Consider the following 20,389-nt stretch of genomic DNA (forward strand, 5'->3'; position numbering starts at 1 on the left):
AGGCGGCAAGCCTGGACCTTAAGCATACACCACCCAACATTCTACCACGGTCGCTTCAAGCGGCACCAATCAAACCTTGTCATTCAAGCGGTAGTTGCAGTACAGTGATGAGATGCGGCCACTGATGGTCCCTGCCAAGTCTCGAGTACATGGGCTCGAACCTCTCTAGTGTCCAGCTCGTCTGGTCGCATGGGCGGCTCTGCAGGTTTTGACATGGTACTAATCAGCAATCTCGCATTTCTGAACCCCTTCGACCTCTGGCGGGTCTAGGTCTTTGCCCCTCCTGGTCTCGAGAGGGTCGTTGTCCACTGGCTTGCATTCCAAAATTTCCCTACTCTTTTCTGGATAACTTCCAACGACTCGAACAAGCACAATATTATCACCGTTTCTGACCTTTCTTAAGTTCTCAGTTATACCCCGAGGATTTCATCATGGAAACCGGAATGGAGGCCATGGAGAAAAGCATACCTCTCGCGGCGATTGGCGACAAACCCATTCCTGGGTCTCAGGATGGAGATGCCACCAGCGGATCGCCCATCAAAGAGCAGGATCAGCCGCGGAGGCTATTTTCGATATCACAGCTCTTCGCGTTCTCTCTGACTTATATGTCCTTATGGTAAGGTACACTTGTGTAAGGCTTTCCTCTTACCCGCTGGGTGATGAACTGCAGGACTCAAGCACAGCACAACGCGTGGGCCATTCATGCTCAAAAAGTGCTGACCAGGACACGTTCAACACAGGAATTCGTACTTTGCATTGTACAATGGGGGCCCAGCCAGCCTTTTCTTCAATTTCATCATTGTGATGATCGGAGCCATGGCTCAAGCCGCCTCGATTGGAGAGATGGCGTCGATGCAGCCCATTGCCGGGGCACAATATCATGTAAGCCCTTCTCCTTCAACCTCGGGTGATCCTCTGACTAACCCATGTTGCACACCACAGTGGACATGGTATCTCGCTCCGCCCAAATTCAGGCGATTTACGACCTGGGTCCAAGGGTGGTCAACATGGTTTGGCTACATCTCACTTCTCGCGGGCATTGCGAACAGCAGCATTGTCATCCTGGAGTCCATCATCAGTTTGAACTACGAAGACTACAAGAAGGGAGGCTGGCATACTTCCGTGCTGGTGATTGGCCTCGTCTTCGTGCAAGCCGTGGTCAACATTTACTCCTTCAAGCTTGTCATCTGGTTTGAGTTGCTGGACGGCATCTTGCACTGCGTGCTGTTTGTGGTCTTCATTGTCGTACTTCCAGCGATTGGGACACGCAACGGCCCGGAATTCTTCGTCTCGACAAATATTTCTTCCGGCTACAGCGAAAGCCCCTTCATTGCATGGAATGTCGGCATGCTCTCCTGCGTGTGGATCTTTACAGGTACGCAACCATCAACCGTGACAAATAATATTATTGAGGCTAACATGGCAGTCGTCATGAACAGGTTTCGACAGTGTCATCCACATGAGCGAGGAGACACGTGCGGCAAAGCAAGCAGTCCCCCGCGCCATGTTCTGGTCCATTGTCATGAATGGCACCATGGGCTTCGTGATCGCCGTCGTCTTCCTGGTAGCCATGGGCACCGTCGAGGACGCGCTGAACGCGCCAAGCATTGTCGTCGGCGTGCTCATGCAAGTTACTGGCTCCAAGTCCGCCACCACTGCCATGATGACGGGAATCTTCATCGGCGCCTTTGGGTCAAACCTCGCGTCCATTGCCTCGGTCTCGCGCCTCACATGGGCGTGGGCGCGTGACGGCGGCCTGCCCAAGTACTTCGGCCACGTCGATCACAAGACGCGCATTCCGCTTCGTGCTGTCGTGCTGACCGTCTTCCTCCTCTGCTCCCTTTGTCTGCTCATTATTGGGAGTGAGACATATGTAGTGTTTGGCGCCATCATGTCGCTCTCCTCGCTGGCGCTATACCTCAGTTACGCCATCGCCATCTCGAGCATGCTGTGGTCGCGCTTCTTCAAGCCCGACCTCGAGTTTGGACAGTGGAACCTAGGGAGGAAGGGTCTCTTTATCAACATCTATGCTCTTGTCTACACCCTGTGGGCCATGGTCTTTTTGCCGTTCCCCACAACCATTCCAGTCGACGCCACGACAATGAACCATTGCGGTCCAATGATGGGACTTGTGCTGGTCGTTGCCATCGGTCTGTGGTTCCTCAATGCTCGCAAGCACTGGGCAGGCCCGAACGTCACCATCATCGACTTTGTCATGCGCAACTCATGATTCTCCCCGATGATGTGGCAGGACAGTCTTCATCAATGACAAAGTGATCATATACCTCAATGACGTCGAAGTCTTCTCTTTCAGTTCTTCCTTTTTGGCAGGATAAACGGTTCCCATTCTTTGCAATTGATACATTGAAACTTGTTGCACACACTATAGAACAAGGGAGACTGGACTGATAGCCATTGCGGAGGAGGTAGTTCACAAATGCATAGACAGCTGCATCAGTATGAGCGTTCCCATCATTAGCCTCACGAATATATACATACAAAGTACGAGCACAAGATTTATGCTCCAGTGCTGGCCGTTGTGGTGCTGATCATGCAATTTATGTTCTGTTTAATTTTGCAACTACATTTCTGCCTTCCGACCATGGGCTCCGCTAAATGCCTGATTTGGTCGAGAAATTGTGAAAGCAGCCAATGCCAGTGCAAGACGCTAAGCATCGACTGGAGCACAAGGGTCTCCAGACGGCCATCGGCAGAAGTATCCCCCATGGAAAGAAGGAAGAGGCCATTTTCGTGATGAATCATTACACAGGCCTGTGCAGACCATGAGATTGCAGCTTCAGGGTGAACTAAGCGGTAGGCTTTGGAAAAAGAGAACACTCAAACGGCGACGATTCTGCTCAATTAGACGTCTCGTCACGTCCAGACAAGACCCACCGCCTCCGCGTTGTTGGTGGATCCTGAAGCCGCGGAAGCGAGAACCCCACTTGCCCATCCCCTCATTCTGCACAACATGGAAAGTCTCCCTACTTTCTTCAGGATCGTGCCGGTGAGTTCACTCTCGCCTGTTTGTCATTGACCTGTGTCGCCACCAGTTCTCGCGTAGCGGTATCCTGCAGCTCGGCGTTGTGGTCGTGTCAACAGCAGATCCGGCCGCTTCTGTCACGGACCAGTAAGTACAAACGCGGTTCGGGCCAAGAGAAACGGTGAGCATGCCACAGCATCCTGGTTCTGCACTCAACCACTCGACTCACATCCTCATCAGTATATATCCCATTTCCGGGACACCCGTCTCACTGGCCATCATAGCTCCAAGTTTGACCTCCAGCAGGTCTACCGCTTGTCTTCTCCCCAGCCATCGGGCCCGCCGTCATTGCCATTCGATTTTCAACAAGGCCACCATACAAACAGTTGCTCCGCAAGAGCAACGGCCAACAACATGTTCTGGAAAATCAAGACCTGCCTCGCAGGGGCGTTGCTCTTGCCTGCCATTGGAGCTACCGAGCTGCGCAACATCATGTACCTTACAAAGTCAGTTACTTGCGCTTCATTCTCCCCTCCAACAGGACATCCTTCGCAAGCAGTGCTTATCGTTGTCTGCCCACTGAACTGACGTCCTCGCAGCCAGCACGAAATCTTTCCCGGCGACACACAGACCGCACCTGTCACCCATGTCGCCATGAGCTTTATGCGGCCGCACGTGTTCAACCGCCCCGAAGGCTCGCATGACTGGCCGGCCATGTGGCAGACGGTCGAAGCCACCCGGGCCCAGTTCCGCGACGGCGTCAAGGTGCTCATTGCCATTGGCGGCTGGGGCGACACGGAGGGATTCAGTGATGCTGCTCGGACAGCGGAGGGCCAAAAGCGCTGGGCGGCGAATGTCGCTGCCATGGTGAAGGATACTGGTGCTGACGGTACGTCTTACCTCACCGGAAGAAGCTGGAGCATGTTCTTACCTTGAGATTCAGGTGTTGATATCGACTGGGAGTACCCTGGGTAAGATCATCGACAGATCCGAGTGAACACAAGAAGCTCGCCCGCTAATACGTGACACTCCACAGTGGCAACGGGGAAGATTACAAGACTGTTCCCAACGAGGAGAAGGCCTGGGAAATAGAGGCATACCCCAAGTTCCTCGGCGAGATCCGCACCGCGCTGGGAGCCAACAAGATCATCTCGGCGGCAGTGCCAGGAAAAGTCGGCGACATGCTCGCTTTCACGGCCGACACGCTGCCCACCATCATGCAGCACGTCGACTTTCTCAACGTCATGACATACGACATGATGAACCGCCGCGACAACGTGACCAAGCATCACACAGGTGTCAAGCTCAGCATCGAGGCTTTAGATGCATACATTGACCGCGGAGCGAGAGCCAAGGACCTGAATCTGGGTTTCGCGTTCTACGTAAAGTGGTTCAAGACCCAGCACGAGCCATGTCTGGCCAACCCGATTGGCTGCCCGACAGTCCTCATGGAAGACCCCGAGACCGGCGCAGACCTGGGCCAGGCGGGCGCGTTCGCGTGGGCTGATCAGACGCCGGACTGGCTGAGTGCGTCGTGGCAGGCGGCCCTTACCTGGGGGAAGTACGATCCCGACGATGGGAGCTATTACCACTGGGACGAGAATCTGGATGTCTGGTGGACGTTTGACACTGCACGGGCAGTGAGGAACAAGTTTCAAAGCATTGTTCGATCGAAAGGGGTGGGTGGTGTCTTTGCGTGGGAGCTTGGTAGCGATGGGCCTCAGTTCAGCCGGTGGCAAGCTCTCAACAAGGGCGTTGACTTTGCGAATCGTCACCACTCTCAAAAACATGAGCTCTAGACATGAATCGGAGGCATTGTAGGGGCCTCGGCGGCAGTGAAAACTGGTGGGGAGCGCAGCTTGTGGTCAAAGTTGGTTACATTACAAGACAGTCTGTTCAAAAAGTATCTGAAAGACACAATGTTCGCACTGCTGCGTGCATGTCGACCAAGAGGCAAGCCGACATGATCACGACTGGAAGGAGCAGCCTTGTGGCGCGCAAGGAGAATCAGATGTGGGTCTTTGCTGCAGCTCCCCTTGCACATGTGGGTCCGGAGCCTTGCCTGGTGCGACGACCCGCCGAGGGATCAACAGGCAAAGAAAAAAAGACGGCCAGCTTGAGGTCATCGCCGTCTCATCTAAATCCGCCTCCCTCACCACAACATCACCCTGTGCGACTTTGCAATCCTGCCATGGAAGCACCTCGGTGACGCGACTCGAAATTGTTGTAAATCACTTACAATCCCCGCCTCAATTGAACACAGGCCCAGTCCAGCTGCCCGCCATGTTCGAGAACCTCTGCACCCTCCCGCTCACCTCGGAGCTCTTCACCCAGGCGGCGCACCCGACAGAGCCATTGCTCGCCGTGGGTCTCGCCAGCGGCCATGTCCAGTGCTTCCGCCTGCCTTCTGCGGGCGACGGCAGCTCCGGCGACGACGCCGATGCCGATGGCGACACCAGCGTCCTGTCCGACGGCAGGGGCATGATCGACACCGCCTGGCGCACACGGCGGCACAAGGGCAGCTGTCGCAGTGTCGTGTTCAGCAACGACGGATCAGGTAAGTCTTCTTCGGTATTGGGCATGGCGCAGTCTCAATTTCAAACAGCTAACCGAGGGTGCTCGAAATCTCCAGAACTCTACTCTGCTGGCACCGACTCGCTCCTCAAGCACTTCTCCGCCTCGACCGGCCAGGTGCTCTCCAAGATCGCCATCCCCAAGACGAAATCCGTCGACGACTCGCCGTGCCTCCTCCACGCCCTGTCCCCCCAGACTCTGCTCCTCGCCTGCGACTCGGGCGTGCTGCACCTCCTCGACCTGCGCGACCGCGCGCTGACCTCGTCCAAGCCGGCCCAGACCCACTTCCCCCACGACGACTTCATCTCGAGCATCACGCCACTGCCCGTCTCGGCCGAGAGCACGAGCGGCTTCTCGAAACAGTGGATTTCCACGGGCGGCACGACCCTCGCCGTGACCGACCTGCGCAGGGGCGTCCTCGTCCGCAGCGACGACCAGGAGGACGAGCTGCTCTGCACCACCTTCATCCCGGGCATCGGCCCCAAGACGAACCGCGAGAACGGCGTCGTGGCGGTGGGGACGGGCACGGGCGTGCTCACGATCTGGGACAAGGGCGCGTGGGACGATCAGGTGGACCGCGTCGTGGTGGACGGCTCGTCGCGCGCGGGCGGCGAGAGCCTCGACTGCATCGTCAAAGTGCCGGACGAGGTCTATGGCGCGCGCGGCGGGAAAAAGGTCGTCGTCGGCGCGGGTGACGGCACCTTGCGTGTCGTCGACATCCACAAGCGCCAGGTCGAGACGGTGCTGCGGCACGACGACATCGAGGCCGTCCTCGGCGTCGACTTTGACTGCCACGGCCGCCTGATAAGTGGTGGCGGCCAGACGATCAAGGTCTGGCAGGAGGCTGGGATCAGCGCGGGCGCGCTGCGCGGAGGATCCGACTCGGATGATGATGACGACGAGGACGACAGTGACGATTCCGATGACGACGATGGCGATGACTCAGATGCCCCAGCCGCTGCGGTGGCCGTGAAGCAGACAAACGGCAAGCGCGGCAAGGCCAAGGGCTCGGACTCGGACTCCGACGACAACAGCGACAAGGACTCCGACGACAACAGCGACAAGGACTCCGACGACAGTGACGCGCCCAAGCGCGGCAAGAAGAAGCGGAGAAAGGGCGGCGCGGCCAAGGTCGACCTCGGCCCGCACGGGGCGCACGGGATCCTGAAGTTCAAGGGAATCTGAGCGCCTTCGTCACGCACTCCTGTGTGTGAGTGGTAACAGGGAAAAGCAGGTGCAGTGCAGGTGCCCGGCTCTCCCGGGGTACTCGATAATGTACATATGGAATGAGATACACAAACAAAAGAAATATAAAAAGATACCCCCCACGTTCGATAAGAAGAGGTTCGAATCTGTTTTGCGTAAACTTGTCCTATATGGAACTGATGATGGACTTACTCTGAATGAGGTAATTGCCAACGAAGGATGAACCTGGCCCAACCAGTGCAAGCCCGCGGTCTGGACACAGCTGGAATTTGAAAACCCCATATTTGTCAGAGGCCCATCCGATTTAGTCTTGTCAACTTGCACTCGCCAAGTTCATAGCCTGACGCGTTGGATTAGCCATTGAGGCAGCAGGTAAGAGGCATCTTAACTGATGAATACGTGGGGGGGTATCTTGTCACAAATGAAACTCGCGAAACCACGACTCCCAGGCCCCAGTTTCAACAAGGACCAATTTCCGTCCGATGCACAAAACAAAGACGACATAGTCAAAGCCCCAAAAACCCCCGGCCCCGTCCAAGAAAACTGAAAGCCTTCATACAGTACAGGGGCAAGGATTGTACAAAAGCAAAGCTTAATTCAGGCATTCTTGACGACCTTCGAAACAACTCCTCCGTCCCGAATCTGATATCGCACAACAGGAGCTGGCCCACCGACCTCTGCCCGACCACCACCAGTCAGAATCTGCCTTACACTGCCCGCAAGACTCATCACCGCCGCGCGCCCCCGCCGCCGCCAGAAGCGGAGTCGTGATGTTGGTGGTGCCAGGCCGCCGGCTTCTGGTCCTCCTCCTCCCTTGTGTAACGCGATCCACTGCGCAACCTCGTCGTCGGTCTTGCCGGTGCTAGCCGCGATCAGGACCTGCTGCGCGTCCGGGTGCGTGGCGACCTGGCCGACGGACGACCAGGCCTGCTCGAGGATGCTGGACTGCGACTGGGCGCGGAACAGCCAGAGGACGAGGAAGAAGATGGCCAGGTGCGCGGCGATGATGGCCATGACGGCGATGTAGCCCGTCTTGCCGGCCGGCGCGAGCACCTCGGCTTCCTCGTCGATCTCGATCTGGGCCAGATTTTGGTCGTATCCCACGAGTGAGTCCTGGTAGATGATGCGGTACTGTGTCATGCGAAAGGCCTGGATTGCCCGGGCGGGGCTTTTCGTGTCGTTCAGGGTATCTAAGAAGATAGCAGCCAGGAGCATGTCGGTCGTCTGGGCGTTGTCTTCCTGGGCCTCGTTTGGGAGGCTTCCCACGTTCAATGGGCCCAACAGAATCGAATTCTCGCCGTATCGCAGCGCAATTTGGTCATTCAGGAAGCTGTCGCCCAATGCGGGGTGGCTAGAGGCAAGGGGGCGCAATCGAATGTCCGCCATGCTGGCTTCTAGTGCCTCTCTGGACATGCCGAGTATGTGTCGGGGCTTTGAGCCCACTCCTGCCGCGCCAAGTTGTTCTCTGATGGGTCTGGTATCAAATCGGTTGCTCTGAACATCCAGGCTGAACGTAGGTTCCTGCATGTGGTCTTCGACCGAGGCCGTGATGTTGAGGTATCCAACATCCTCATCGCTGCACAGATAGCTGAGCAAGTACATTCATCTGCATGGCGGATTGGAAAGGTGAACTTACGGCGCAACGTGAGCACACCATGTTGCGTTGAACTGCAGCTCTGGCGAGGGCAAGCTGTCATTGAAGGGGGTCCAGCGCCATCGCTGAATGGTCCATGGGCCTTCTCCCCAGCTAGGGTACTCGACCAAGGCGCCGTCTTGCGTGAGATTCGTGATTTGGGGATCTGAATTGAGAGACCTTAGCTGCCAGTAGATGGCTCCTATATCAAGAACCAGATATGTCATGGCAAGAGCAGTAAGCTTTGAATCCTCCACAACCCTGGACACGCCGCCACTTAGGAACGAGTAGAAATATGATCCCGTCGTTCGACACAGCGACCATCCATAAATATTGTTGTCTGCCTTACACCGGAAGTCCATATCCTCGAGTTCAGGGCCCGGGCCGGGGCCAGCCAGCTGCGTCCAGAGCTTGTGGGGGATGTCCATCCCCCGAAGCGTCCCGCAAAGCTCATATCCGGCCGTCTTCACGAGCGGGACTCCGCATATGCGAAGCCCCGCTATCCCTGGACGGACGCACGTGACGCGTGCGTCTATCATCTTCGCGGTGCCGCGAAACAGCCTTATCCGCTCCCGGTCCGTCTTCTCCTTGATCGGAAGCAGAGCTCGAATCGTGAGGCCCGTGTCGTCGATATCGTCGGCGACCGATTGCGGTGGCTCGCTGTACTCGGCGAAAATGCTGAAGGAATCCGGACGGCGTATGTAGTAGTCTGTATATCCTGCCAGAGAAATGCTTGAAGGGGTAAAGCTACGGTCTGGACGGAATGAGACCATCGCTGACCGAGTGAAGTTCATGACCGCGGTGGGTCCGAGCTCGTATGTGAGTAGGGTTGAAGAGTACTGTGCTGCAAGGGTAAGGAGAAAAAGGAATGAGACTAAGCAAGTATAAAAGCCTCCCAGCGTCGACGGAGAGAGGGCGAATCTGATCAAGGAGAGTGGCCCGCTGTTAGTGTAGCGGATGATTGCGATGGGCAGTAGTACATCCAGAGCGACCCCGCGCCTCTCCAATGCTATGGCAGCGACCATGGACGTGGTGATCGGTGTGAAGATGCCTAGGGATGTCCTGATCAAAACTCCCGAGATGGTGATCAGCTGCACGGAATAAGTACTCAGGATCAATCTCCGCCACGGGACTGCTTTGTGGTCTTGGAACCATAACCAAGTGAGGAAAATGATTGTGCCCAAGAGCATGAACAATGAAAGGAATACGAGGAACAGCAGCCAGACACTTAGAGCTCTGGCGCGCTTCGTGCCCCGCCCGAGCTCTTTCCCGTCGGCTTGTTCTGGTTGAATCGCGAGCACCGTGACTTTCTTATGTTCTTCGCTGCCTTCAAGATCCGTGTGCTGGGCTTCATGATTGGCCGGGTGCAGAGCGGTCTCATCAAGTTCTGCTTCCAGCGATGGATCTCGCGGGGAGACTGGTCGATCTTCAGGCTGTGGTATCGGTTCGTATTGCTGGGATGCCATACAAATTGCAATCGAGCTGCGGTGCTCGATTGCTGTGGTGGAACAGACGAGCCGCCGGGGGGATGTGGAACAATATGAAGCGTCGAGATCCGATCTCAAGTTGAGAAAGATCGAAAATTTGAGGGAAGAGCAATGCTTGAAGATGATGGATGAGGGGAGCGCAAATACAAGGTTCACAGCTTGAGGCTTTGCGAGCGCTCTTCGGAAACGCCAGGTCAGGACCACCAGGCAGACTGGAGAGGCTTGGCGCAAGCAGGCTCTGGCCTTGGCAATCAGATCCATGCTCACCACCATGTTCATGATGGGCAGTAAGCTCCTGATCATGGCACGCGCCCTGTCTAATCTCATGCGGGTCTGATGCTCCACCGGGGCCTGGCCATTGTCTACTACAGGACTTTCCCAAGCGTCAAGAGGCGAGCAGGGCCTCCCCCAGATTCTGAACGCTTCGCCACCCTGGCATTCATTACCAGGCCGTTGACCTATTGTTCCTAGGGAAAGGGCAGGGTGCCACCAAGATTCTGCATTATGGGTGGCCACAATCTACCATGGTGAATCCGGCTACATCCCATCTCAAAGCAGTGCCACTACGAGATGAGTTCGATCACGTAGGTCAGCAATCTTATCTACATAAAGCCATACACTACATTAAGTTGCAAGTGTATTATTTACTAAAATTCGCTATTCTCAACGGTACCCGTAGCTAGGTAGCCATCCAGGCCCGTGGGATTCGGCACGGACGCCGGATTAACACAGACAACGGCATCGCGGTAAACCCAACACACATAGGACACCATAAGCGTCCTAGTCGTGCGGGTTCGTCTGGACCCATGCTGTACTGCCGGGAGCTGGACCTCGACTCTGTGCATAATGCTGGGAACATCCTGCAGACTCTGCGGTGATGCCCGGTTGAGGGAGTAGAAGTAACGCCGTATTCGCCAGGTACACCTGCCCATAGAAAAGAAAAAAGGAAAAGGGTGCTGCTTTGTACTGCAAACTACGCACCAGAACACTGGAGGCGCATCCTGAACCCGTCTATAGGAACGCCGCGTGACCATCTTCCTGCTCCTGATCCTCAGAAGCGGCGGTCGTGGGGGTCTGTCCAGCCGGAGCATGCAAGTCGGTCTTGCCGTCATCTGTCTCCTGCGCAGGCGACTTCTGCATGGAGCGGCGCGGGCTGGGTGACCCACGGAGCTGGAATTCGGTGCACAGCTTCGCCCACGAGTACGCGGCGCGGCTGGCGAGCTCCTGAGGGACGTCGGGGTCCGTGTCCCAGGCGCGGCGGTTGAAGACCTCGTGGCTGATCCAGCCGCGGAAGCCGAGGTCCTCGAAAATGGCGCGCGCGACGTCGCGGACAGGGAGATATTCTTCGGTAGCCGCGGCAACGAGAGTGGTGTCGTTTTCATCGTCATCAGTGTCATTGCCGTCGGAGGGCTTGCCGTTCCGGGCGTTGTTGAGGGCGAATGAACAGGTCTGGTCCTGGTCAGTTGTGTTGGCGTTGCCGACCCCCGCAAATATGCCCTCCTCACCGTAGAAGAGGCGGCAACTGCGCGACCAGCTCATTCTGGCTGGCTGGTCTGCTACATAGAGCTCGTGGCCCTCGACAAGTGGTTCTGCTAGCTTCTCAGCGCTTGCGATTTGTACGTAGAACACCTTTTCGACATCCACCTCTTTGATTAGTCTGTCCAGGCTCTCCCGAAGATTCTTGTGTGCCTCCGGAATGAGACCTAGGGGCGTAGATGATGCCGGATCTGCGAAGACGCGACTGCCGGCGAGGTTGAATGTATCAAGCAGCAATCCGAAATTCGGGCGGTCGACGACCTGGACCGTATGCCATGCCTGTTCCCAGGTGTCGCAGCGGGTGCCCCAGGCTAAGGCCTCGTATGCAAAGCGGATGACCCTGCGGCCCCTGACGTCCTTCACGCCCGCGGTCATGGTTCGCTGAAGCGGTTCGCCCTTGGAGTCGACGCCGCCATAAGCCAAACCGGCATCTGCCATCCTGCGCAGATCGTTGACTGCGAGTGCCAAGTCGGTAGAGAGCTTTCCCGAGTGGAGGAAGTTGGAGGGCACCTGGATCAAGTCTGTGTCCAGAGCCTCTGCGAGCTCCAGCCACAGGGGCAGCTTGACGGTCAGTTGATGATAGTGGTCCGCTCTGTCCAGCAAGCCCTCGTACTGCCAGAACGGTTGCAGGCAGATGATGCTGATGCCACGCTCGGTGCACATGATTCGGATGGCGTGGGCAGCAGCAAGCTCTTGGGCCGGTGTTGAAATGAACGGCTTCGTGTTGCCGAGGCCCTGAGGTGGCCTCACGTACGGACCGGAAGTATAAAAGGTCTCTTCCGCTACTGAAACAAGGTCTTCGTGGAATAACTCGATTCCCTTGAAGCCGTGGAACTGGGCCATGTCGAGCCTGTGGCGTAGCGAGTGGCCTGCGGCAGCACGGCCAAGCGAGATGCTGCAAATTCCTGGGCGCGAGCTCATCTTGATCTTGGCGGACTGTGAGGATCGTGGGCGATGAGAGCTCCGTAACAGTTGGCAGCAAGTTGTCGAGTTGCCGTGTCTTCCATTCGTGTGGAGTTGTGTATGCCTGGATCCTCGGCACTGTCAAGGTTGTTGGATCGACTTCACATTTTCTGAGTCCAAACTGTCTAGTAGATGCATATATATCTGCGAGACCATAACAATTCTCCTCAGGCATGACTCTGGGCGGTCTCGTGCTGATTGTTTTGTGGCTGGGGAGTGTAGTCGATTGTCAGTGCCTGACAACTGTGAGCAGATGATGCCTGTGGCGTCGAAAAGGCGACTGATGTCAAAGTCACGAGGAAAGAATTGCCTGCGACTCGTGGCTAGCGGTGGTCTACCTTGAAAGAAACATCCGCAATGGTTCTCACGGGCAGCGGAAACTCTTGCGAATCCAGATGTGCTTTGTTGCACGTGGCGTTGCCCAGCACCGCGGCGCCAGAAATGCATCGCCGACCGCCATCATGTCCGAGGATGATCAGTAGACTCTCACACAATCATCATGTCATGATCACGAGGAGAGTTGCCATTCGGCTGACTTTTGTTGTAGCAGGCCGGCCACCTGCACGGTACGCGCCTCGTCAGGAACACCTTGCGATGCTTGTATCATGCTGAGAAAGCGCAAATGAGCAACTGGTGAAGACGCGCCGCCAGGCTCCACTCCTCGAGGTAAAATGGTCCCCGAGGAACCGCGGTTCGAGTCAGTCAATACATGTTCCCAGCTTGCACCTGAGCAATGACCGTGCACGTGGTACAGCAGATGTTGCGGGCGAAAGAAACTGCGGCCGGAGAATGGGATTTCCTTGTCGTCGTCGTCAACGGCACCGGCCGACAAACATTGTGGGTGGGGACAATCAAGGGGACCACGCGAGCAGAAGACAAAAGAGGTTAAGCCATTGTTCACCCCAGCATTGTGATTGGCAGCGGACCAAGGGGGGTCCCGATCTTGCCACCGACTGACGAGCTGAGAGCGACGAGGCGTCGACGAGGTGCGATGCGATGGTGTGTGCTGCAGAGATGGACGAGGTCGAGATGGCGCCGGGTTGCGGCTCGGCAGAGATAACGGCAAGCACGCGCTGTGGCTGTCGGGTGTTAGCGTCGGTGGGTGGCTCCTGCCGCTGGTGCGTCAAGTGGGCACCGGCCCCGGTCCAGCCCCAGGCCGGGACAACGACTCCAGCTGCCCAGAGATAAAGCTCCTACGCCGGCCAATCACAGCCCAGCACTCCAGCCCCCAAGTGCCCAAATGCAAACCACGATTTTGGGGTTTCCCAGTGCCGGCTCCACTCCCCATCACTCAGTGTTTGCAGCGCAATGCACCGCTCCGTCACCATCTCCAGACAGGTTCCTCCCATCAAGGCCCTGGAGATGCCCATCTTGCCGGAAAAGAAACTCTGGTCCTCAAGACAACGGCCGGGGACCCCGTTCGATGCGTCAATTACCGACAGCCTGGACAAACCCTGCAGAGCACATGTGCATTGAGCTGGGAAAAGCAGGACTGGCTGTCGTCCATGGGCGGGTGTCTCCGAGTTCCACTCCCTGTCCAGCCTCGCGCTCAGCCAAGGAGCCAGGCCGCCTCCGTGCTGGCGGCGGGATCCGGCGACGTGCTATCGTGCAGAGCTGTAACTTCAGCTGAGCTTGACGGGCACGCCTTGGAGCTAGTAGCGTTTTCTTCACATGCTGCTGCTGCTGCTCTGGAGCTTCTTCTCAGCAGCCGCCGTTAGCACCGCTGACAGCATCAAGTCGCGTTGACAAAGACGCTTGACACATCCATTATATCTATTCAGCCCGTCGCCCCAGACCTGGTGGGTTTCCGCATCCTGATCCACTCCACACCAGCTATCGCCGCCTCCACACCCTGCCGCCGCTACTCGGCCCTCGCCCCCACATTGACATCTCGCGAAACGACAATCCTCGTCTGATCCGGGACTCTTGGCGTGTCGTGCAATTCAATCTCGGAATCAAATTCCTTTTAAAGATCGCAGCTGCTGCCACCTCGCTCCTCGTCATTGACCACGCCATCGTGTAACTCGTCGTCGTCGAGGTCATCCCGCTTCCTTCCTTTACAGTAGCAGGACGAGGCACAACCCAGGGTCTAATTCGTCCCCTCGACGTAACTTCCTAAAGGTTACTTCCTGCCTGCCCACCATGGACGAGGACCAGGTCCCCTCTCAGATTACGCCGCACAACGCGGCCCCGGGCAAGAAGAGCGTCGGCGACCACCTGCGGAGCGTCAAGAAGACATTCACCACCCGCCACGGCCTGCTCGGCGACTACGACTATGCCTTCCTCTTCACGCCCAACCTGCCCTTCATGAAGCGCCCGTCCCACTCGTCGCCCTTCTTCGGGCTCAACGACCGCATGCCCGTCGTCCTCGCCCTGCTCCTCGGCTTCCAGCACTCCCTGGCCATGCTCGCCGGTGTCATCACTCCGCCCCTGCTGCTCGGCGGCGCCGCCGGTGTCAACCTCGACGTCGTCGGCCAGCAGTATCTCGTCTCCACGGCGCTCATTGTATCCGGTATTCTCACGGCTGTTCAGATCACGCGGTTCCACATCTACAAGACTCCGTAAGTGCTATTTGTAGTTGAGTCAATGGTACGGGAGAGCTCGCAGGGACAGCTGGACACAGTAGTGCCCGCGTTGAGTTACGGGTTACATTTGCAGTTGTAATGGAGCACGGTTGGCTAACTTTTCCGGCAGATACTATATCGGCACTGGCCTCATCTCCGTTGTCGGCATCTCGTTCACCATCATCCCCATTGCCCAAGGCGCGTTCGCCCAGATGTACGCGAATGGGTTCTGCCCAACGTCTCCCACAGGTGTCAAGCTGCCGTGCCCGGACGCCTATGGCGCTGTTCTGGGGACGTGCGCCGTGTGCGCCTTGGTCGAGATTCTCATCGCCTTCATCCCGCCCAAGATCATGCTTAAGATCTTCCCGCCGATCGTCACAGGACCTACCGTCATGGTGCGTAACCTTAAGAGAGAGAGAGAGCACAATGCGTCCTTGTCGCACCGCAGCGTCAAAATGCTGACCCTTGCTTCCGTATAGCTTATCGGCGTCTACTTGATCAAGAGCGGCTTCAGGAACTGGGCTGGCGGTTCTGGCCCTTGCTCCGACGCCAGCCCAGCCGCGTTCTTCGCCAAGTGTCCCAACATTGCCGCGCCGCACGCGCTGCCATGGGGCTCGCCAGAGTACCTTGGTCTCGGCTTCTCCGTCTTCGTCACCATCATCCTCTGCGAGCGCTTCGGGTCGCCCATCATGAAGTCTACGAGTGTCATCCTGGGCCTCCTGGTCGGCTGCATCATCGCCGCTGCCACGGGCTACTTTGACCGCTCCGGCATCGATGCCGCGCCCGCCGCGTCCTTCCTGTGGGTGCGCACGTTCAAGCTCACCGTGTACGGGCCTCTGGTGCTGCCCATCATCGCCCTGTTCATCATCGTCGCTTGCGAAGCTGTACGTATTTCATGCTTTTCCTTTCTTGCGAACCTACTGCAAAGTGTTTCAGTGACTGACAGTCACGCAGATTGGTGACATCACTGCCACTTGCGATGTGTCTCGCCTCGAGGTCCAGGGCAAGCTCTACGAGTCTCGCATCCAGGGTGGTGTCCTGGCCGACGGCCTCGCCGGTGTTTTCGCCGCGCTCATGACCATGACGCCCATGTCATGCTTCGCCCAGAACAACGGTGTCATTGCGCTGACGCGGTGCGCGAACCGCACTGCGGGCTACTGCTGCTGGTAAGTGGAACCCTCCTTCCTTTCAAGATGAATGTTGCCTTCCAAGCTCTCTTCTCATCTGCATTTCGGACCTCGACTCTGACTGGTTCTTGATGGCAGCTTCTTCCTGATCATCATGGGCATCTTTGCCAAGTTCGCGGCCGCGCTCGTTGCGATCCCCTCCGCCGTTCTTGGCGGCATGACAAGCTTTCTGTTCTGGTAAGTCAGTCATCAGATCTTCCAGCTGTCCAGCTGTCCATACTCTAGACCACTTCAAAGAAAGAGCGCAATGGCAGTACGCTAACACGACATCTTCCCCAAAATTGTAGCGCTGTGGCCGTGTCCGGCATCTCCATCATCACCAAGGGCGTCCCTTTCACTCGCCGCAACCGCTTCATCCTCACCGCGGCCCTGACGCTGGGCTACGGCGCCACGCTGGTGCCGACCTACTTTTCCAACGTCTTCACCAACGTCAACACGAACGGCAACGTCGGCCTACAGGGCCTGCTCGACGCCATCGAGCTCATCATGGGCTCGGGCTTCGCGCTGACGGCGTTCATCAGCATGATCCTGAACCTGACGCTGCCCGAGGAGGTCGAGGACACCGCGGCTGCCGAGGGTGTCGTGACCAACGGGGAGACTACGGGCATTCTTGCTACTTCGCAGCAGCAGCACCACCAAGAGAAGGGGCTCGAGCATGCGGCGGGCCCTGTCGGTCAAGAAGGCTCTGCCGTGGGCGGGAACGACAGCATGGACGGTGATGAGAAGTATAAGCGCGTTTAGAGTTGTTGTTTGCGTAGCTATCTAGGTGGTATCGTTCGGAAAAGGCGCGCACAAGCTGAAGGATCAAGGAACAATGTCAGCGTGGCCAAAAACAATAAAAAGGGGTGCTCAGTAGCGACTTCAGACATGTATGGTTCGAGCTCGAACAATCTGGTTACATATTTCTGGATCTCATGACGGATGATGATGCTTTTCTTGCTTGTAGCACCTGCATGCTGTCGTTCTAGACTTCGTGAAAAGATTCAATGATTACACGGTCTATTCCGGAATTTGACGCATCTTATGCGAGAAGGTACGGTCGTGCTAGATATATGTCACCGGCAAGACCACCTTCAAGTGGGGCTGACATCTTTGTCAAATAGTTGAGTCGAAAGTCACGGCAACCTTGTAAAGGCAGGTTGAGCAGTTGCCTCGTGACTGCAGACGCCATTCTGCCTGTGTAGGAGAATGCAACTGTGTTGTTCGAGGTGATGCTTGAATTGAAGCCGAACAGCGTAAGCGTCGGAAACTGGCGTCCGCCGTGTTGGAAAACCATCTAGGCAGGAATGCACCGCTCCTGGAAATACCGTCATGTTCTTTGGACAACTACGTGGTATTCTGATCCTTGGCCAATGACTGGTCACCCAAGGTTGTGCTCGTTCCCTGCTAGGAAAATCGAACACTTGCAATAATCAACAAGTTATCCAGGAAGCCTATCTGCTACCGTAACGTCCACACCAAGTGTTGCTGCCAAGTGTTTCGAGATGGCTTTGCTATGAGATCTGTGGGGGGTTGGTGTCTGAGGTTCTGCTAATTATTGTGCCGGGTCGCCTGAAGTGCTGGGGGAAGTGGGTTGCACAGATGGCAGGGTATGGGAACAGAGCCTCAGATATGCTTATTTTAGAGTGCGTGGCGCTGTGTTTCCTGCGATTGGGGTAAGCCTGGATGCTGGGAGGTAGGTCGGAAACACGTGCATCCTGAACACTGCTGGGCGGCAAGGTTGGGGGCATGGAACAAGGTTGGGGGTGTCGGGGAAGCTGTTTACAAAGAGACCCTGAAAATGCGACTTCCGCACGTCCGGTAATGCAACGCTGGGGTTGTCTGGCGGTGTGCGACTGGCAGACAGAGATCTGGTATCTTGGGGGTATCTTGGGGGAGAGAGCTCTATCTCGCGCATGCCGGCCCCACAATCCGGGGAAGGAGCTGGGAGAAGAAAAACTGTGTCGAGAGACCAGGGCATTGAGGGCTGCTGAAACCGTCTCGGTCCGGTCAATGTCGCAGTCGGGGCACCGGGGGGCCTCAACATGGTTTAGCAAGGCCAAGTGTTTCTCGCCAACAAAACATCATCCAGAGTATCGACTGGTCGCCACTAGGTCGGTATGACTCCCCACGTTCTCATGGCATATCTGAGCAGCAGCCTTGTGGACTGCATTTCGAGTGGACCAGCAGAAAGACCAGGATGTGCCGCGTCTCGGGCGTAGTTGCCGCTTTGAGGACTTGCGAGAGTGCCCACATGGAAAGGCAGCTAGACTTGGTGACGCGCTTTGAGCTTGCACGTGGCGCCTGATAACGACTTGCATATGTCCTGACCACAGCCCCGAGGGTGCATGAGATGGGGGACGGTGGAGTTGACGGTCCGTGGGGTTGTAGGTGGCCTGGTAGCCTTTGCTGCTTAGGCCCTGCCCTCTCCGTGGCCTTCCCGCCTGCTCGCCTGCTTGACTGCCGGCCTTGGAGGTGTGAAGGAGTGTTGGTTCGTGCAGACCATCCCTACGATGCCATTTGATGCTTCTGCTCGGATGCTGACGGGCTTACTGATGGCCGGGAGAAGCCGGCATGCGGGCTCGTGTGCAGGTGTAGCGCGGGCCACGCAGATTGATGATGCAGGCCACCGGAGGAGAAGCAGGCCCAGAAGGCGAGAGGGTGTTCTAGTCGTGCCGCCCAAGGGGAAATGGCACATGGTGGCGGGTGCGCCTTGTGGGCGCTCCTTCCTGCACCAGCCTAGACTAAGCGGACGCAAGCTGGCCCGTCCTGTCCCCACCAGCAAGTGGCATCACGCACGCTCACGCACATCGTTTGCAGAAAACAGCGCTTCCAGTTCACCACCTGCACCTCGGGCAACCCCCGTGGTCCTCCAGGGCCGGTGTGTGCGGACCCGCGCCTGCCAAGCGCGAGCCCTGTCTGGCGTCCACTTCCATCGTACGGCCAGCGCGCGCGGCTCCATTGTGCCTACGACAGTCCTGTCTGCATCCACAAACTGGGACGGCCGATCCGTTGCATCGCATCACGGCTCGAACTCGACAAACTCCATTTGCAGACCTGCTTTGCGCAGTCCAGATCACGGTTGCCCAGCTCACGTGGACGCCCTCCAGAGCAGGACTTGGAGCGCTGTTCGCCAAGGCTGTGTGTCGCAAGAGGCGCACACAAGCGTTCCGGGCCAAGAGCCAAGGCCGCCACGGCATAGCTTGAGTTGGCCACTAGCCACGAGCCCAAGAGCCAAGGTGAACCACACGCCGCACAACAAGCAACCTCTCGATTGCCTGCCATTTTAGTCCGCCATTTCCATCATCTACAGCCGTCTTTCCCCGTCCACGGTTTTCGGGAAAACGTGGCTCCCTCTCTGCGTCTATTCTGGAACTCCGTAGTCAGATTTCCCCACTGTCGGCCGCACATCGGATACTCACCCTGACCACCAGGGCAGTCCTCCACACACACGTCTGCGGGGTCGACCAGTCTCGGCCAGCACAGACAGTGGTGCTCTGCTCCACAGTCTCCAGTACGGGGGATGTCGATGTTGGGGGACAATGGGGGCCTTCTCCAGAGCGTGCGGAGAGGTCCCAACACAGGGCCCCCGACTCGCAAGGACCATCCAGTTCCCCAGCCTCAGCACAGTCACCCAACTCCACCAACAGCCAGCCCGCCAGCCATTCAATCACAAAATTTGTATGTGTCAGGTGAGGGGCTGCTCACCTCGAGCGACCCTGCCTTGCACACAGGGACATGACTCTCTCCTCCGACCCCCTTTCCCAGGCGCTCTTGTCCATCTCATGAAACTGCCTCAATTCCGCCTCAGTCCAACAAGTCTCTTTGCCGTATCGCCACGAGTCCAGACCCCTCTCGAAACACGTATCGCCAGCCATCGCTTTATTAATAGACTTGTTTCGTTCTCTCAACCCTGGCGCCTGGCAGCCGTTGTGCGGCAGTTGGTGCTCCAGCTCGTTCCAAAGGCTGGTATGGTGCAAGTGCCAAGAGGCGAGGGGGAAACCCTCGCAGGGCTTGTTTCGGGCAATTTGCCCTCGACTATTCTGCAAAGAGCTGTACCGTCCTGCGCTCACGACGCTGCCAAGACACGACTAGGGCCAGGGTCGCTCGAGCTTTGAGACTTGGTCATGGTCACCATCTCCGCCATGGCCAATGAAGCACCAAGCCACCGTCTTGGCAAACGCCATGCACCCCGCCGACCGTGGTCGTCGCCTAACTGTCCCAGGGCAAAGACGCTGCTCATCATCCCCGTCACGCGAACAGCTCGATGCCGGATG

At 57.1% G+C, this 20,389-nt stretch overlaps 7 protein-coding genes across 7 annotated transcripts; 5 read left to right on the top strand and 2 right to left on the bottom strand.

Annotated features, from left to right (window-relative positions):
- Positions 1-452: 452 nt before the first annotated feature.
- On the top strand, positions 453-2,230 carry B0I36DRAFT_253431 (amino acid permease; the record flags this gene model as incomplete). Its single annotated transcript, XM_046150754.1, has 4 exons — positions 453-616; positions 741-882; positions 943-1,375; positions 1,440-2,230. 4 exons carry the CDS (start codon positions 453-455, stop codon positions 2,228-2,230), a joined length of 1,530 nt encoding a protein of 509 aa, XP_046006759.1.
- Positions 2,231-2,964: 734 nt separating this feature from the next.
- Positions 2,965-4,886, top strand: B0I36DRAFT_336065 (chitinase 18-4). Its single transcript, XM_046155568.1, has 5 exons — positions 2,965-3,164; positions 3,224-3,489; positions 3,583-3,872; positions 3,927-3,954; positions 4,020-4,886. The coding sequence occupies exons 2-5, from the start codon at positions 3,398-3,400 to the stop codon at positions 4,780-4,782; spliced, it is 1,173 nt and encodes a 390-aa protein (XP_046006760.1). The 5' UTR covers positions 2,965-3,164; positions 3,224-3,397; the 3' UTR covers positions 4,783-4,886.
- Positions 4,887-5,118: 232 nt separating this feature from the next.
- Positions 5,119-6,885, top strand: B0I36DRAFT_336068 (WD40-repeat-containing domain protein). The gene is made up of 2 exons (XM_046155569.1): positions 5,119-5,540; positions 5,616-6,885. The coding sequence occupies exons 1-2, from the start codon at positions 5,267-5,269 to the stop codon at positions 6,740-6,742; spliced, it is 1,401 nt and encodes a 466-aa protein (XP_046006761.1). The 5' UTR covers positions 5,119-5,266; the 3' UTR covers positions 6,743-6,885.
- B0I36DRAFT_388692 (uncharacterized protein) lies at positions 6,883-9,474 on the bottom strand. The gene is made up of 2 exons (XM_046161266.1): positions 8,400-9,474; positions 6,883-8,339 (listed from the first exon to the last, which is right to left on the bottom strand). Exons 1-2 carry the CDS (start codon positions 9,419-9,421, stop codon positions 7,361-7,363), a joined length of 2,001 nt encoding a protein of 666 aa, XP_046006762.1. The 5' UTR covers positions 9,422-9,474; the 3' UTR covers positions 6,883-7,360.
- A 1,420-nt stretch (positions 9,475-10,894) lies between these two features.
- Positions 10,895-12,340, bottom strand: B0I36DRAFT_253337 (3-dehydroshikimate dehydratase; the record flags this gene model as incomplete). The annotated part of the gene is made up of 4 exons (XM_046150748.1): positions 10,895-11,226; positions 11,389-11,776; positions 11,828-12,154; positions 12,206-12,340. 4 exons carry the CDS (start codon positions 12,338-12,340, stop codon positions 10,895-10,897), a joined length of 1,182 nt encoding a protein of 393 aa, XP_046006763.1.
- Positions 12,341-14,524: 2,184 nt separating this feature from the next.
- B0I36DRAFT_377675 (permease family-domain-containing protein) lies at positions 14,525-16,874 on the top strand (the record flags this gene model as incomplete). The annotated part of the gene is made up of 6 exons (XM_046160582.1): positions 14,525-14,943; positions 15,077-15,341; positions 15,426-15,830; positions 15,901-16,112; positions 16,212-16,310; positions 16,421-16,874. 6 exons carry the CDS (start codon positions 14,525-14,527, stop codon positions 16,872-16,874), a joined length of 1,854 nt encoding a protein of 617 aa, XP_046006764.1.
- Positions 16,875-19,526: 2,652 nt separating this feature from the next.
- B0I36DRAFT_39904 (uncharacterized protein) lies at positions 19,527-20,367 on the top strand. Its single transcript, XM_046161630.1, has one exon. It carries the CDS (start codon positions 19,655-19,657, stop codon positions 20,228-20,230), a length of 576 nt encoding a protein of 191 aa, XP_046006765.1. The 5' UTR covers positions 19,527-19,654; the 3' UTR covers positions 20,231-20,367.
- The last annotated feature ends 22 nt before the right edge of the window (positions 20,368-20,389 follow it).

This window comes from Microdochium trichocladiopsis (assembly GCF_020744255.1).
Source record: "Microdochium trichocladiopsis strain MPI-CAGE-CH-0230 chromosome Unknown B0I36scaffold_11, whole genome shotgun sequence".
Classification (NCBI taxonomy): Eukaryota; Fungi; Ascomycota; class Sordariomycetes; order Xylariales; family Microdochiaceae; genus Microdochium; species Microdochium trichocladiopsis.